At 36.4% G+C, this 16,520-nt stretch overlaps 1 protein-coding gene across 8 annotated transcripts in view; it reads left to right on the top strand.

The window, feature by feature from the left end:
• ANKRD28 (ankyrin repeat domain 28) overlaps window positions 1-16,520 on the top strand; it is a 200,057-nt gene that overhangs the window by 94,538 nt on the left and 88,999 nt on the right. Inside the window, exon 3 of one of the 8 annotated variants that reach the window (XM_040480131.1) lies at window positions 3,478-3,540. The exons of the other annotated variants lie outside the window; for them this stretch is intronic. Within the exon in view, the coding sequence (XP_040336065.1) occupies window positions 3,478-3,540 (63 nt within the window). The remainder of the gene's footprint in view (window positions 1-3,477; window positions 3,541-16,520) is intronic. 8 annotated transcript variants of the gene reach the window in all.

A 16,520-nucleotide genomic window follows, 5' to 3' on the forward strand; every position in this document is an offset into this window, starting at 1 on the left:
TTTGGATCTGGGTTCTTCTGCACGGCACTATCTTATTTCAAAACTTTACCCGTGTTATATGAACCTAAGATTATTCATAATATTCCGCTGAATGCACGCACCACAGTTTATCCATATTCTGCTGTTGATAGATAGTTGTTTCCAGCTTTTTGCCTATTATGAATAATCACCTATTCAGAAACGTGCCTCTGTTGCACATGAGCATGCATTTCTCTAGGATATATGCCCACTCAGAATTTCTGATATATAGGCTCTGCATACGTTCATTCAGCTTAAATGAGAATGCTGTATTAAGCAATTTATACTCCCATGAAAATTGTATGAGATTTCTTTTTGCTCCACATTTTTGGACTACATCCTTTTTGTTTTGTAGCCATTCTATTTGTTATGTAGTAGTTAGTGTGTCTCATTATTTGTACAGAGTTTGAGGTTTTTTTGATGACAATGTCAAACACCTTTTTATATGTTTATTAGACATTCACATAGCCTCTTTTATCAAATGCCTATTAAATCTCTTGCCCATTTTTCTTTTGAGTTCTCTTTCTTTGCTTATTAATTTACATTTCTTTATGTATGCAGAATATGAACCTTTTGTGAACTGTGTATGTTGCAGATGTCTTCTCCCAGTCCAGCTTGACTTTTCACTCTTGTGTCATTGAACATGAGGTCTTAATTTAATGTAGTCAAATTTTTCAGTATTTTCCTTTATGGTTAATGCTTTTGAGCTTTTTTTAAAATTGTTTATTTTTATTTTTGAGAGAGAGCAAGACAGAGCGTGAATGGGAGAGAGGCAGAGAGAGAGGGAGATAGAATCCAAAGCAGGCTCCAGGCTCTGAGCTGTCAGTACAGAACCTGATGTGGGGCTTGAACTCAAGAACTGAACCACAAGATCATGACCTTAGCCGAAGTTGTACGCTTAACCAGCTGAGCCACCCAGGCGCCCCTTCATAGAAATTCTTGAAATCACACTGTGTAAGACCCCCACCCCCCAACTATGTTCTTTTCACTCAAAATTGCTCTGGCTGTTCTAGTATCTTTGCCTTTCCATGTAAATTTTAGATCATTAATATCTAAAAGGAATCCTGCTGAGATTTTGAGTAAGATTACATTGAATCCATAGATCAAATTGACATCTTAGCAATAATGAGTCTTCTAATTCATGAACATGTTATCTTTATGTAGGTTTTCTGTAAGTCTTTAATGAGTATCTTACAGTGAACGTATACGGATCCTGCAAGTTTTTATTGGATTTATACCCAAGCATTTTTCTGGCTTTTCTTTCTTTCCTTCTTTCTTTCATTCTTTTGTATTGTAAATGTAAAGTCTTTAACATTTTTAATTTCCAGTTAATTGCTAGTATGTGGAAATACATTTGCTTGTTGTATATTGACCTTGCATTCAGCAACTTTTCTAAACTCATTTTTGTATTTTTTACAATAAATTTTCTTGGGATTTTCTCCATGAACAATAGGTCATTTATAAATAGAGACAGTTTTATGTTTTCTTTCCCAATCTATATGCCTTTTGCTTCTTTTTATTCTTACTGACTTAGGACTTCCAGTATGAGAATGAACAGGAATGACGAGAGTAGACGTCCTTGCCTTGTTTCTGATCTTAGAAGGAAAACATTTACTCTTTCACCATTAAATAACTGGTATATTTCTCACGCCAGTCAGAGTCGCCAAAATGAACAAATCAGGAGACTATAGATGCTGGAGAGGATGTGGAGAAACGGGAACCCTCTTGCACTGTTGGTGGGAATGCAAATTGGTGCAGCCACTCTGGAAAACAGTATGGAGGTTCCTCAGAAAAATAAAAATAGACCTACCCTATGACCCAGCAATAGCACTGCTAGGAATTTATCCAAGGGATACAGGAGTACTGATGCATAGGGGCACTTGTACCCCAATGTTTATAGCAGCAGTTTTAACAATAGCCAAATTATGGAAAGAGCCTAAATGTCCATCAACTGATGAATGGATAAAGAAATTGTGGTTTATATACACAATGGAGTAACTACATGGCAATGAGAAAGAACAAAATATGGCCCTTTGTAGCAACATGGATGGAACTGGAGAGTGTGATGCTAAGTGAAATAAGACACACAGAGAAAGACAGATACCATATGTTTTCACTTTTATGTGGATCCTGAGAAACTTAACAGAAACCCATGGGGGAGGGGAAGGAAAAAAAAAAAGAGGTTAGAGTGGGAGAGAGCCAAAGCATAAGAGACTCTTAAAAAGTGAGAACAAACTGAGGGTTGATGGGGGGTGGGAGGGAGGGGAGGGTGGGTGATGGGTATTGAGGAGGGCACCTTTTGGGATGAGCACTGGGTGTTGTATGGGAACCAATTTGACAATAAATTTCATATATTGAAAAATAAATAAAAAAAAAAAGAAGTTTGCAGCACTCTCAACAATAGCTAAATTATGGAAAGAGCCTAAATGTCCATCAGCTGATGAATGGATAAAGAAATTGTGGTTTCTATACACAGTGGAATACTACATGGCAATGGGAAAGAATGAAATATGGCCTTTTGTAGCAACATGGATGGAACTGGAGAGTGTTAACGCTAAGTGAAATAAGTCATACAGAGAAGGACAGACTCCATATGTTTTCACTCCTATGTGGATCCTGAGAAACTTAACAGAAGACCATGAGGGAGGGGAAGAAAAAAAATGGTTAGAGAGGGAGGGAGCCAAAACATAAGAGACTCCTAAAAACTGAGAACAAACTGAGGGTTTATGGGGGGGTGGGAGGGAGGGGAGGGTGGGTGATGGGTATTGAGGGCACCTGTTGGGATGAGCACTGTGTGTTGTATGGAAACCAATTTGACAATAAATTTCATAATAAAAAAAGTTAAAAAAAATTAAAAAACAAATAAATAACTGGTATATTTCAAGTTCAAGATTCCCCCCCCCTTTGATAGTAGCTGTAGAATCTGAAACTTACATGATTTTAAAGTTCTACTCTAAATTAAGTTTTAAGGTTATGAAATGTATAATTTACGAGTGTTGCATATTCAGATTACCTTTATTAAGTTGGAATATATGCTTAATTTAACAGTTAAATATCATGGTTATAGACAGTGTATGTGCATATATTTGTGACAGTCTAGATTTATTTTTCTTCAAGTTGTTACTGTATAAAATGTTACCACTGCTGTAGATTAATACTTAAAGTTGAGTGTGGGCATGTTTGGGTAGCCTCATTCAGGTATTTGTTTATTAATGGAGTGAAATGTTCTGTCACTCCAAGGCACTAATTTAGTTTTTTAAATAGTTTGATCAAAAAAAAAAAAGTTTGATCAAGAAGTGTGAGTAGTGAAGCTATTTCTTAGATGTATCTTACTTGTTTACTAGCCATAAACTGAAAGTGTTAGTAATTGGTTTAAATATATAAATCTTTCAGTTGCATGTATAGTCTTGTAGACAAGAATGTGATATTTTTATGCTAAAATGATTTGTCTTATGGTAGGTTCACCTGTGTTCTGATTCTTTTCTAAGAAATGAAAATCTCTCACTCTTTTTCCCAGACTTTGTAAGTATCACCTACTTGTAACTAACCCAAATAGAGAGCTGTAGAAAAGAATATTAAGATTGCCATATTGTGGAAAAATTTTCTAGAGTGGGACCATACTTCTACAGTTACGTAAGGGTGAGGAATCCCTTGTTACTGGTATGATTTTTAAAAATACATTATTTTCCAGAATCTAACATATGTTCAGATATTTAGAGATAAACACATGCACATGAAAAATGACTGATTGCTTACATCACTGTTGCTGTTAACTTATTTAAACTCCAAGGAAGTGAAGAGTCAGGAATGTAAACAGCAAGAAGGACCTTGATCTGTAAATCAGGCAAACTAGACTCTACTCTGTCTTTCAGTAGTTTAGCCTCTCTGAGCCCTGTTCTTCTCATTTGTAAAATGAGGTGATTGAACTTGCTCTCTAAGGCTATTTCTATCCCTAATATATTACTATGACAACTCATTAAACTATTATATTTGCTTTCTAAATTATATCACTTAAGTCTGGGTTATTTCACAACAATTTGGGGGGAACGGGAGGATATTTCAGCAGATTTAGTTAAGAATCAAGTTAATGGTTCCTTTTTTCTTCTGTTACCCTTTTCAGTGAGTGGTAACAATATTGATTTGAATATTTTCTCTAGGTGTCTTTCTTGTTCTACTTTTCTTACACACATCAAAGGCTATATAAAAATCACAAAGTGGCAGAAACTTTGACTATTTTGTTAGTGCCCATTTGTTTCCCATTTTCCTCTAATGCGCAGAGCTCTGATTTTGTTTGGGCATCTGATCCCCCGTGTCACTGGAAAATTATCCCCTTCCTACCTCCAGGGTGTCATAATCAAGTGGTTGATGTAGGCATAGCAGGTGACACAAGACTGGACAATGAGAAGCGAGAGAAAGTTACATGGATGCCTTTGGGGCAGTTTCCTCACTGATTAAAAATAGACATAAAGGACACTTCTGGTTTCTAGTTCCATATGTAAGAAACTTGGAAGTCGCCACTCTGTTCTAACAAGTACAAAGCTGAACAGACTGAAAATTTAACAGCTCTTCTTGGGTCCATAACAGCCCTTCTTGTGACCCAGGGCAAACCACTGCCCCTGAGATCGGATAGACACAAACGAACATAGAAAGCTGAGGCTTGAAGAGCAGACTCGTGAGTAGCAACTGCTCAGGAATCAGTGCTGGGAAGGAAAAACTGAACTTTAATTGACAGATTGCTGAAGGTTCAGTGTGGATAATTCTGAGAGTTGAAAACACCAGGGGATCCAGTCACAGGCCACCACAGTATTGTAAGGTTTACCTCCAGGAGCCGAATGAGGTTCTCACAGTAAATATCAGAGAAAACCCCTCACGCTTCTAGCAGGGGCCCGGGGTGGGGGGGTGGGGAGCATTTTGAAATATGACAGAGCACTCCGTCCTTTTTTATTTTTTAATGTTTTATTTATTTTTGAAAGAGTGCAAACCAGGGAGGGGCAAAGAGAGAGGGACAGAGTATCTGAAGTGGGCTCTGCGCTGATAGCAACAAGCCTGATGTGGGGCTTGAACTCTTAAACTGTGAGATCATGACCTGAGCTGAAGTCGGATGCTCAACTGACTGAGCCATGCAGGTGCCCCCAGAGCACTCTGTTCTTAACAAGGCCTGCCCTCTGCAGGAGACTAGTTAACCAGAGGCTGACTGACTCTGGAGGAAAGGAAATACCCAACTCCAGCCCCCTCTAGCCATTCTGTCCCACCTGGAGGCGGGGGAGGGTGGCTGGGAAACACTTGTGAAGTTCACAGACCAGAGGTATAAGCTCACTAAATAAAAAACCTAATCATAGGACACTTCCCCTCCCCTCACACCTCACAACACATTAATTATGAAAGGCCTATTTACACTGGTTCCTTTTACCCAGTACATCATGTCTGGTTATCAAGGAAAAATTAGAAGATACATAAAAGGCAAAAAGCACAGTTTGAAGAGAGATGGAAATCCTAAGAAAGAACCAAAAGGAAATGCTAGAGATCAAAAACAGTAAAAGATAAAAAAGGAAAAAGTTTTTGTTGAACTTCTTAAATAGACTGGACATAACTGAAGAAAAATCTCTGATCTAGAAGACGTAACAATAGAATCCTCATAAACTGAGAAAGCAAAGAAAATAAAGACTTAAAATAACAGAGTATCTATGAGACAACTACAAAAGGTGTAACCAACTTGTAATAGGAATCCCAAAAGGCAAAGGAAGAAAAAGGAGCAGAATAAACATTTGAAACAATCATGACTGAGAATTTTCCCAAACTAAAGACCCTAAGCTACATATCCAGGAAGTTCAGAGAACACTAAGCAATATAAATATAAATAACACAGCTACAACAACAAACAACAGCTAGGTGTATCATTTTGCAAATTGTAGAAAACGATAGAGAAAAAATACCGTACCTATAAAAGAGCAAAGATAAGAATTATATTCAACTTCTCAGAAACCATACAAGCAAGAAGAGAGTGGAGTGAAATATTTAAAAAGGTAAAAGAGAATGGTGCCTGGGTGGCTCAGTCAGTTAAGCATCTGACTCTTGATTTTAGCTCAGGTCATGATCTCATGGTTTGTGGGTTTGAGCCCTGTGTCGGGCTCTGCACTGACAGCGTGGGGCCTGCTTGGGATTCTAGGTCTCGCTCTCTCTCTGCCCCTCCCCCTGTGCTCACTAGCTCTCTCTCATAAATGAATGAGTGAATGAATGAATACATAAGTGAAATAAAAAGGTAAAGGAGAATAAAGATTTTCTTAAGCAAATAAAAATTAAAGAAGTTTGTTACTGGTAGACCTGCCTTGTAAGAAATGTTAAATGAAGTTCTTACATGGAAGGAAAATAATACAGATCAAAAACTCAGATTTACATAAGGAAGAGAATTGAGTATGTCAAAGTAAAATGAAAATAGTTTTCTTATTTTTAATCTAATGTATAAGCTTGTTTAAAGTAACATTGTATTATGTGTGCTTATATATGTGTATATATATATATCCTACGTATATACGACGTGTGTGTGTGTATACGCACATATATATTTTTTTCATTGTTTATACTTCTATGTAAGTGAAATGGATGACAGCAATGATACAAGGGACAGGAAGGAGAATTAGGATTAATGTGTTGTTAATAAGACATTGCCTATTAAGTGGTATCGTGATATTTGAAAATAGATTTGGATTAGTTGTGAATTTCTACTGTAAATTCTAGGGCAACCATTAAAAAAATTATTTTTCAAGTATGACCAATATTCTGAGAAAAGAAAATGGAGTCATACTACAGGCTCAGTTAAAACCACAAAATGCAGAAAAAGAGTGAAGGATAAAAACAGGAACAAAAAATGAGGGAAACAAACAAAAATGTAGCAAATAATAGATAATAATCCATCTGTATCACTAATGCTCTGAGTATACCAGTTAAAAGACAGAGATTGTCATTAGTGGATCGTAAAACAAGACCCAATTATATGTTGTTTTTGAGAAACCTACTTTAAATAAAAAGAAATCTATAGATTAAAAGTAAATGGATGATGAAAAATACGCTAGCACTTATCAAAAGAAGGCAGGAGTAGCTATATATACTTCAGACAGAATAGACTTCAGAGCAAGGAAAGTTATCAGGGATAAAGAAGGGTGTTAAATAATAATAAAAGTGTCATTTCTTCAGAAAGAAATAACAAACTTTAATGTGTATGCACCTAACAGCAGAGTATCAAGTTATGGAGATAGTATAAACATGAAGGGTTGGTGGGGGATGGAGATGAACAGGTAGAGCACAGAGGATTTTTAGGGCAGTGAAAATACTCTGATAATATAATGATAGATAAGTGTCATCATGCATTTGTCCAAACCCATAGAATTTACATCATCAGGAGTGAAACCCAAGGTAAACTTTGGATGATTATGATGTGTCAGTGTAGGTCCATCACCTACACTGTACATTGTAACAAATGTATCACTCTATTAGGGGCCGTTGATAATGGTGGGTGCTGTGCACGCCTGGAAGTAGGGAGTATATTGGAAATCTCTGTACCTTCCCTTCATTTTGCTGTGAATCTAAAACAATTGTCTCTTTTTTATATAGTTTTTTTCATGTTTATTTAAACATTTTCTTTAATGTTTATTTATTTGACGGGGGGCGGGGGGGGGAGAGGCGGGAGGGACAGAGAGAGGAGACACAGAATCTGAAGCAGGCTCCAGGCTCTGAGCTGTCAGCACAGAGCCTGATGCGAGGCTCGAACTCACAAACTGTGAGATTGTGACCTGAGCCAAAGTTGGTTGCTTAACTGACTGAGCCACCCAGGTGCCCCAACAATTATGTTAACTAAAAAAACATTTTTTTAATATAAAAAATAAGAGCACAAGAGAGGAAGAGATGGCTTTTTTCCCCCTGCTACTGGCTGTTGTTTGGGGTGAACTAGCTTGGATGAGCCTATACATTGGTTATGTGGTTGTGGTTGGCAAAGTAGAAAGGTAGAATTTCTTACACCTGGATGATGTCTTTGAGTTGCTAAATCAACCAGTTTTGCCCCTATCCTGTATAAGAGTAAATCTGATTTTTAAACCATTTTTTAAAAATGCTTATTTTTTTTGAGAGAGAAAGAGTGTGAGCTGGGGAGAGGCACAGAGACAGGGAGAGAGAATCCCAAGCAGGTCTGTGCTGTGAGATCTGTGAGATCATGACCTAAGCCAAAATCAAGAGTTGGACACTTAACTGTCTGAGCCACCCAGATGCCCCTTAAACCATTTTTAGTTAGTGTTTTTCTGTACTTGGAAAGCTACATAGAATACAATTAAAACACTAATTGTAAACATTAATTTTGTGTCCTGATAGTGCTGCTTTAAAAATCCCATTAATACAGAATTGAACTAAGAGAATAATTTTCTCCCTTTTCCTGCCTCTCTTTCTCCTTCCTTATCTCTTACTCCCCTTCCCTAGCTTCCCTAGAGTATGTTGATTACAGTGTTCTTTGTAAAATAACTGAGGGGTCATGTAAAATCTCCTTGTCTACTATCATCCAAAGTGATTGTTACTGTCAAAAACTAAACTCTTGTAGTTACTTTACATTTTGAATTGTGCTTCTGTTTGACTTTAATTTTTATCTGTCTTAGGAGTTTTGACCATGAGTTTGATAAATTCAAGCTAGGAAATATTTCTTAAACATCCATTGTATTGTTCTGGGTTTCTTAAAGATTGGATTACCTTTGTTGTAGTGAAGAGATTAGGATTTATGAAGAATCCCTTGCCATGTGTAAGATATGTTATTTGAGATGAAATGTTTTTGTTTTTTAGTTTAACCAGAAGAATTAACTGATTCATTTATATTATTTAAAACATAGCTGATTATATTACATTGTTCATTGGTAAATTGTCTGGTAAAATTGCTAAATTTTCAGAAACTTAGGAGTTTAGACATATATACCTATGCAGCGTCTCTAGTATTTAAATATATACAATCCTGATCTCAATCTAGCTAATACAGCTTTTCTAAAGGGATGAAAAGAAAGGTAGTATTCTTTATTGCCTGATTGTTCCTTAGCTATTCCTTTTCCTTTCTCTGTGACTATAGAAAGGGAATAGAGAAACGCATCATTTATAAGTTAGTGATAGTTCTGTCCTGTGTCTAAAAGTAATAAGCTAGATTTCAGCTTCCTTAAGGTGTGGGGAAACTCCACCTCCAGCCCAAATTGCTGAGCAGTTTACTTGGAGCAGTTTTGCTGCTTTCAAAGACTCTCAAGAGAAGCCACAACTGGTCCAGCTTCGAATAGATAGCGATTGAATGGACTGCTTACATTTAGTTGTAGTTGTTAATTATAATTGTCAATAGAACATTTTAATGAAAAGCATGAGTTTGGAGGTAGTTTCCTCATCTTTAAAAATAATATGTTAAACTATACAGTAAGTTTGCAAAATAAAACAGCTGTTTCAAGTGCTTTATGCAGTGCCTACCACAAAATAAAGATCTGTAGGGTTGCCCTCATTTTCTGAGAAATTCTCCCCATTCCACATAGTTACTGTGATCAGTGTGTTGATATTGTATTTTGTACATAAAATATAACTTCTTTACCTATTCTCACTTGGTTGATACATGAGTAGGATCTAACCAAAATAGAGTCAATCAGAATACTATTTTAGGATTTGGAATTAAAAGACTTCTCTTTGGACTACTGAACTTCTAAGAGTAAATCTCAGGATCTGTATGGATGTTTTTTGTTTTTTTTTTTTAACTATGAGGAAAAGTGTTGTTGGTGAAGGGGGGGAAAAAAAAGCCGATACATGGAAAAACAGAGACAAAAAGTGGTCCTGAATGTGTAAAGTGCTTGATTTTAGTTCTTATGGTCTAGCCATGCCCCTTCCTTACGTAAATTTTGTTTGTTTGATACCCAATTCCATGAGGCATTTCACTCTTTTTAATAAGTCCATTTTGCCTAAACTAGTTTAATTTAGATTTCTGTCACTTGCACCCAGTAATATCTAATACCTGTATTAAATAAATAGTAACTATTAAGGGCAATTAGAGAACAAGACAATAATGTACTTAGTTGAAACACTTTTTATTTCAAGTTATATTAGTCTGCTAAATGCTAATGGTTTTTCATGTCATAATCTGAAACTTTAAGTTTCCATAGAGGTTTTCATAATATTTCTTGGGAAAGAGCGATAGCATACGTCTTAGAACTGGGTTTTAATTCATTTATGAAGAGTTGTCTGTACCCAGGAATTTGGATAGCCATCTCTTAGAGGCAGTTCTAGAATGTGCTTTGTTCTAGGACCCCAAAGTCAATTATAGAAATCTTCTACAACCTATAATACATTAGAATATCATGATTCATGGCAGATTTTCTTCATTAATATTTTAATTTATTTAAACCTCTCTGGTGCCTATGAGGTATATAACTTTGAGTCAAGTGCTATATGGGCATAAAATTAGACAACTTATTTTCTCTAGATATTTATTACTTAATAATGAAGCCATGACATAAACCCAAAATTGAACAATAACCAAAATGTCAGCTGTGTGGTACAGATGACAATGTCATAATAGGGAACACAGAGTGATTTGAGTGTACTCACATGGTCTTGAAGCCTTGGTAAAGGAGATAGAACTTGGGCTGTGAAGACTGGAAGGGATTTGGGTAGGGGAAAGACATTCTGGGCAAAGGGAACAAAGGTGAAAGATGACAATGTGCCATTACTCATTCTGTTAATAGAAATTAACTATTGTGGTTCCAGCTATAGGTTAGTGGCTTTTGAATATCAGGTTATAGAGGTAGAGTGGAGATGATTGGTGGTGGTCACAGTCACTACAGGGATTGAGCAGGGTAGCTAATGAATGTGAAATTGTCTTCCAGGTTTGATCTGCTAGCAGGTAAACCGGTTGGATCTCTAACGTGATTTGAGGATGAGAGGATAAGGTTGGAGGATAGTAGTGAATTTAAAAATAAAACATAATCAGGGCACCTGGGTGGCTTGGTCGGTTGAGCATCTGACTCTGATTTCAGCCCAGGTCATGGGATTGAGCCCTGCATCAGGCTCCACACTGAGTGTGGAACCTGCTTAAGATTCTCTCCCTCTCCCTCTCTCCCTCCCTCTCTCCCTCTCTCTTCTTCTCCCCCTCTCCCCCTCTCCCCCTCCCTCTCCTTCTCCCTCTCCCTGATTGCACTCTGTCTCTCCCTAAAATGAAATTTTAAAAACTAAAAAAGTAAATAAAACACAATTTAAGGATTGTTCCCAACATCTATAAGTATACAAAGTACCACTTATGTACCAGAGTAAGCTAGAGTTTTATTTGAAGCAGCTACAGATATCCACCAGCACCCTACAGAACCATATCCCAAGGCTGAGGTTCCTTGTGTGCAGTTTTGAGAACAGCCAGGCCTTATAACTTATTTATGAAAGGGTAGGACAAGATTGGATCTGATAAAGTCCTAGGTAAGTTCAGCTGAACTCTGTGGACCACAAACAGCATTGGAAGTTAATAGCTGACTACTATACATGGGAGTTTCAGTCTGATAGTACAGATAAAAGAGAAAGGGAAAAAAATTACTAAAAATTTTGATTAAAATTTGGTAAGAAAAGTGAAGTCAGGCCACAGAATGTTTTGAAGGAGAATTATTAGTTTTAAGCAGACCATGGTGCTTAAAGCTCCCGTGCATAATGGAACATTACAAATAGAGGCTGTGTAAGAAGTTAGGAGCCCAACTGCCTGTGTTTGAATGTTGATTCTGCCACTGCCACATGATCTTGAATAAGTTCCTTAAACCTTCTGTGCCTTGATTTCTCTATCTGTAGAATAAGGAAATACATTGGTTCCTTAACCCTGCAGGGTAAAGTGCTTGGGGCAGTCCTAGCAGAAAGTAAGCACTAGATAAGTGTTGATTGTTGAGATTTTTAGGATTATTATTCTTAAGTGGTTACAGCTAATATATATAAACACTTTCAGTTACTGGACAAGGGCAGAATTACAGAATTGAGTCCTTGCTATGAAAGTCGTGGTTGAATCCATGTAAGTGGATAAATTCTCACAGTCTCTAAGTATTTCTTGTGCAAATGTTCTGTTTCACTTTCACTTTAGCATTTCTGACTTTTCACTTTTTGGTTTTCCTACCCTATATGTTTCCTCTCATTCCAACCTGATCCTGAAATCTGCTTTATATTAAAAGCTCCTACACAAAATATTGAGAATGTACAAGTACAGTTTTAGTTCCCAGATTTTACTTAAGATACTTCCCCTTAGATACAACCTTTTCCTGACCTGTGCTTGGGATCTACCATGGATTCCTTTCTTTCTCACAGCCTCATTCCCTAGGTTGTCCAATCTTGCTTGCCTATGTTTTATAGATGCCTTTTGGAGCTCACTATAACACAACATATAAACCAAAATATAATAGGATTTTTCTGAATACTTTTTTAAAACTTTAAAGAAATTATAGATACATCAGAAATTGCAGAAGTGGTACAGAGAGATCCTTTCTTTCCATCAACCAGATTCTTTAAATGTGGTGACATCATACTGTGCGTTATTAAAACCAGGAAACTGATATTGGTACAATACAACTAATTACAGAATAGACTTCTCTTGGATTTCACCAGTTTTTTTGCATTCATTTATTTATTTTGCATTCATTTATTTGGCATTGTCTTTATGAATAATCATATGACATTTTGTCACATGTGTAGATTTGTATTACTACCAACATGTTTAAGATACAGAACTGTTGCACCACTGTGAAGAACTCCTTCACGTTCCGATCACTTGCGTATCTCTCTTTTGTATGTACCAGCTCAGCATATTGGCCCAACCCCAAATTGTTAGCAACCCCTGATCTTCTTAACCCATCTATTATAGGCCATCTTCTTTCAGGATTATTGTTTGTAAGAGTTATAGCTATTTTTTGTTTGTTCTTATTTGGGGAGTGTGGGCAGTTAAGTTTTGGTTGCCCTAATCATGTGCACAAAATATTTTTTCTGAGTATTTACATAAGAACTGTAAGAAAAGTGTACTTCAAAATATATGATCAAATCTATGTGATCAAAGTTAATATTTGTTGTTTGAGTCTAGTGTATATATTCAATAATTCTAGTTGGGATTATTTTAAGAATACTACATTGAGATGCAGTGGTTTCTTAAAAAACTGACTTCATATCTGAGAAACATTGTTTTTGTAATGTGTACCTGGTACTTGTGAAAATGCCTGGGATATTAAAATATTTTTAGGATTTTTAATAAATAGCTTTTCAGTTGGTATAAATGGTATTTTTAATTTTTTCCTTTTTTACTTTTTGAAACATGTACATGGTAATAACTCCAAACAATACCAAAGGCTACAAATAGTGAAAACTCTTTCTCACACTTTAAACCCTAGTCCGCCAGTTCCCGTTCACCCAGAGGTAATTACTCTATTAGTTTCTTGAGTATCCTTCCAAAGATATTTTATGCATAATCAAGCCAAAGTGGATGTAGAACCTTTTATCATACAATTGTTCTAAGCCTGCATTTTTTCATTTAACACTGTGCTTTAAAGACTTTTCCATTGATAAGGAACATTGAGGTGTGCTTGTTTTTTTTTAAATTGGGGGCATGGTGTGATATTAGGATTTATAATAAAAAGTATATATTTGGTCTCTGTTCCCATTTCTGGCAGTGAGCTCCTAAAATCCCTTGAAATTTCCTGTGAGAGAGCAATGAAAGATGTCTTTTTTATGTAAATGAAGTGACTTTTGGAAAGCTTAGAATGAGGGCTCCTTGCCAGTGGAGCCAACCTTGTGATTAGAGGGTGGGGACTCTCAGTCCCTCTTTCCCCCAGTACCACTGCCTCTGGGGAGTGGATTAAGCTTAGTTGCCAGCAGGTGTTGATGTTTATCAGTCATGTCTACTAAGGAAACCTCCATAAAAGTCCCAAAGGAGGGGGTTTGGAGAACTTCCAGGTTGGTTGACCAGAAACCCTTACACCTGCCACTGTGCTGGACCTGAAACACTACCAGGATTAAAGTTCTTTGTTCAGCATCTCACTCTATGTTTCTTTTCCATCTGGCTGTTGATTCGTACCCTCTAATGTCCTTGTAATGAACTGGCAGTCTATTGAGAAAAACTGGTTTACTGAACCCTGTGAGCACTGTAGCATGGAGGGTGTCAGGGGAACCTTTGATTAATAGCCATTTGGTTAGAAGAAGTACAGGTACACAACCTGGACTTGCTATTGGCATTTCAAGTGCAGGGGGAGGTCTTGTAAGACTGAACCTTTAGCCTATGGGATCTGATGCTCTCCCCTAGTCTGAGTTGAATGGTAACACCATTCTATATTGGGGCTTTGCTTAGATGTGTGGAGGGAAGAAAACCTACACATTGAAACTGGATGTAGAACCCTTACATGGTATTTCACTTTATGAATGTACAACTAGAAGTTCTCTCATCTGATAGCTTTTATAACTGGTAGTTAATAAGTTTGACAGAGGGAACTATAAAAAGTGATCTTTGGGCTTTTTATTGTAATAATGTTTACTTGACAGCCATCTTTTTTTTTTTTTTTTTTTTAATTGAGCTGAGGCTTTTTTGTTGACAATGTGGATTCTGCTGTTCATTGTTATCTTCCTTGTATAGACCCTGCCCCCAGTGCATTATCTGTAACCCATTTTGGGTTTAAGTGGTGTGAGAATTTAGACACTTAAGAATCAAACTTAGAGGGAGCCTGGTTGGCTCAGTCAATTAAGCTTCTGACTCTGGATTTTGACTCAGGTCATGATCTCACTCTTTGTGGGATTGAGCCCCAGGTTACGCTCCGCGCTGACAGCATGGAACCTGGTTGGGATTCTCTCTCTCCCTCTCTCTACTCCTCCCCTGCTTGTTCTCTCTCTCTCTCTCTCTCTCTCTCTCTCTCTCTCTCTCTCTTTTTCTCAAAATAAATAAACATTAAAAAAAGAATCAAACTTAGGGCAAAACTGCCCATTTGTTGACTATTTGCCTTAGTGATTCATTTCTCAGCCACACCCAGTTCAGTAGCACTTTTTTTGATAGCTTACCTTTATCGAGTCTTTATGTGATATTCAGTCTAGTGATCATAGAAACAATTTGCTTTTCCCACTCCTATTTTATCAGCTTAAATAATACTTAAATTACATAGTTATGATTGCAATTTGGACGAACATTTGTGGTAACAAACACATCTTATCCTTGATAAATAGACACCCAGTGGTGGGAATAAAAGTGGTAGCCTAATAGTCAAAATACACCGTGTGCCAGAGTCCTCATTAGTTTTACACAGGAAAACAGAGTATCGATTAATCATGTGAGTCAGTTAAATGAAGGTTGGTTAAGAGCTTCTTGTATTTCATTTTAGATCGCCATTCGCCTGTTGATGGGCATTTAAATTGTTTCCAGCATTTTGCTTCCTACAATAATCAATAAATATACTTAATCATTTTGTTTGCATATACATAGGAATATCTTTATCTAAAAATTCCCTGAACTAGAATTAGTGTGTACAAGGAGATAGTCATTTTTTCATATTAGTAAATTTTGCTAGAGGGAAACCTTAAATATTGTGTAATTATCAATACTTAACTATCGTAAAGTAAAATATAGGTAGATTTATTTCTTTTAAAATTATCCAATGTGTTCCTTTTTTCCTTTAGTTTGATTTGTAGAGAGGAAAACTATGTTCATGAGTCATAAAATACATGAATAGTATTCAATGCATTGAGTCATAGAATTCCAGACATCTCTCACACATAAATGACTCACTTTGTGTGTGTGCTGTGTGTGTGGTTTATCCTTTGCAATAGATATGTTTCTCAATTTGAGTAAGTCTGATCATATTTAAACACTCTAGGGAAGTTTGCTGTGTTAATGATTAATACTGAAAAGCCTTAAACCAAGGATCCTTTTATTAAAATGACTAAATTAGGACTCAGCTTTGAATAAAGTCTGAGATTTTAGTGGCTCTAGTGTTGGTTATCAACAACTATTCAGTGATTTCTGTGCAAAGAATTCTGTTTGGGGGGGTATATACTGGAATAAAAAAATGATCTTGTGGAAATTAATTGTGGTTAGAGAGACATGAGCTCTTATCACTAAACAATTTTAATAGCCACTGTACCAACCTCCCGTTACTGAAGCATCTGTTAATACCTAAATGATAAAAAGCAGTATCACAAATGTATTAAAGTTATATGAAAAAGCCAATGAAGAGCAAGTGATAAATACACACATTTTTATAATACCTTTTTATATGCTACTGTTAAGCCTTTTTTGGACTGCCTATTAATATTATTTTCATCTCTCTTTTGACTAGCAACTTTTTTCCTAATTTATTCTCAATTGTCCAACTATTCTTTCTTAAAGTATTTGGGGTATTGCCAAACTAGAAAATTATTGCATTGTGAAATAAACTTTTTCTTTTTCTTAAAATTTGAAAGCTATCATATTCTAATACAGTAAGAGATACCAAACCTCTTTAAGTGAGAAATTTATTGGGGCA

The sequence above is a fragment of the Herpailurus yagouaroundi genome, unplaced genomic scaffold, assembly GCF_014898765.1.
Source record: "Herpailurus yagouaroundi ecotype Mexico unplaced genomic scaffold, PumYag 159, whole genome shotgun sequence".
NCBI lineage: Eukaryota > Metazoa > Chordata > Mammalia > Carnivora > Felidae > Herpailurus > Herpailurus yagouaroundi.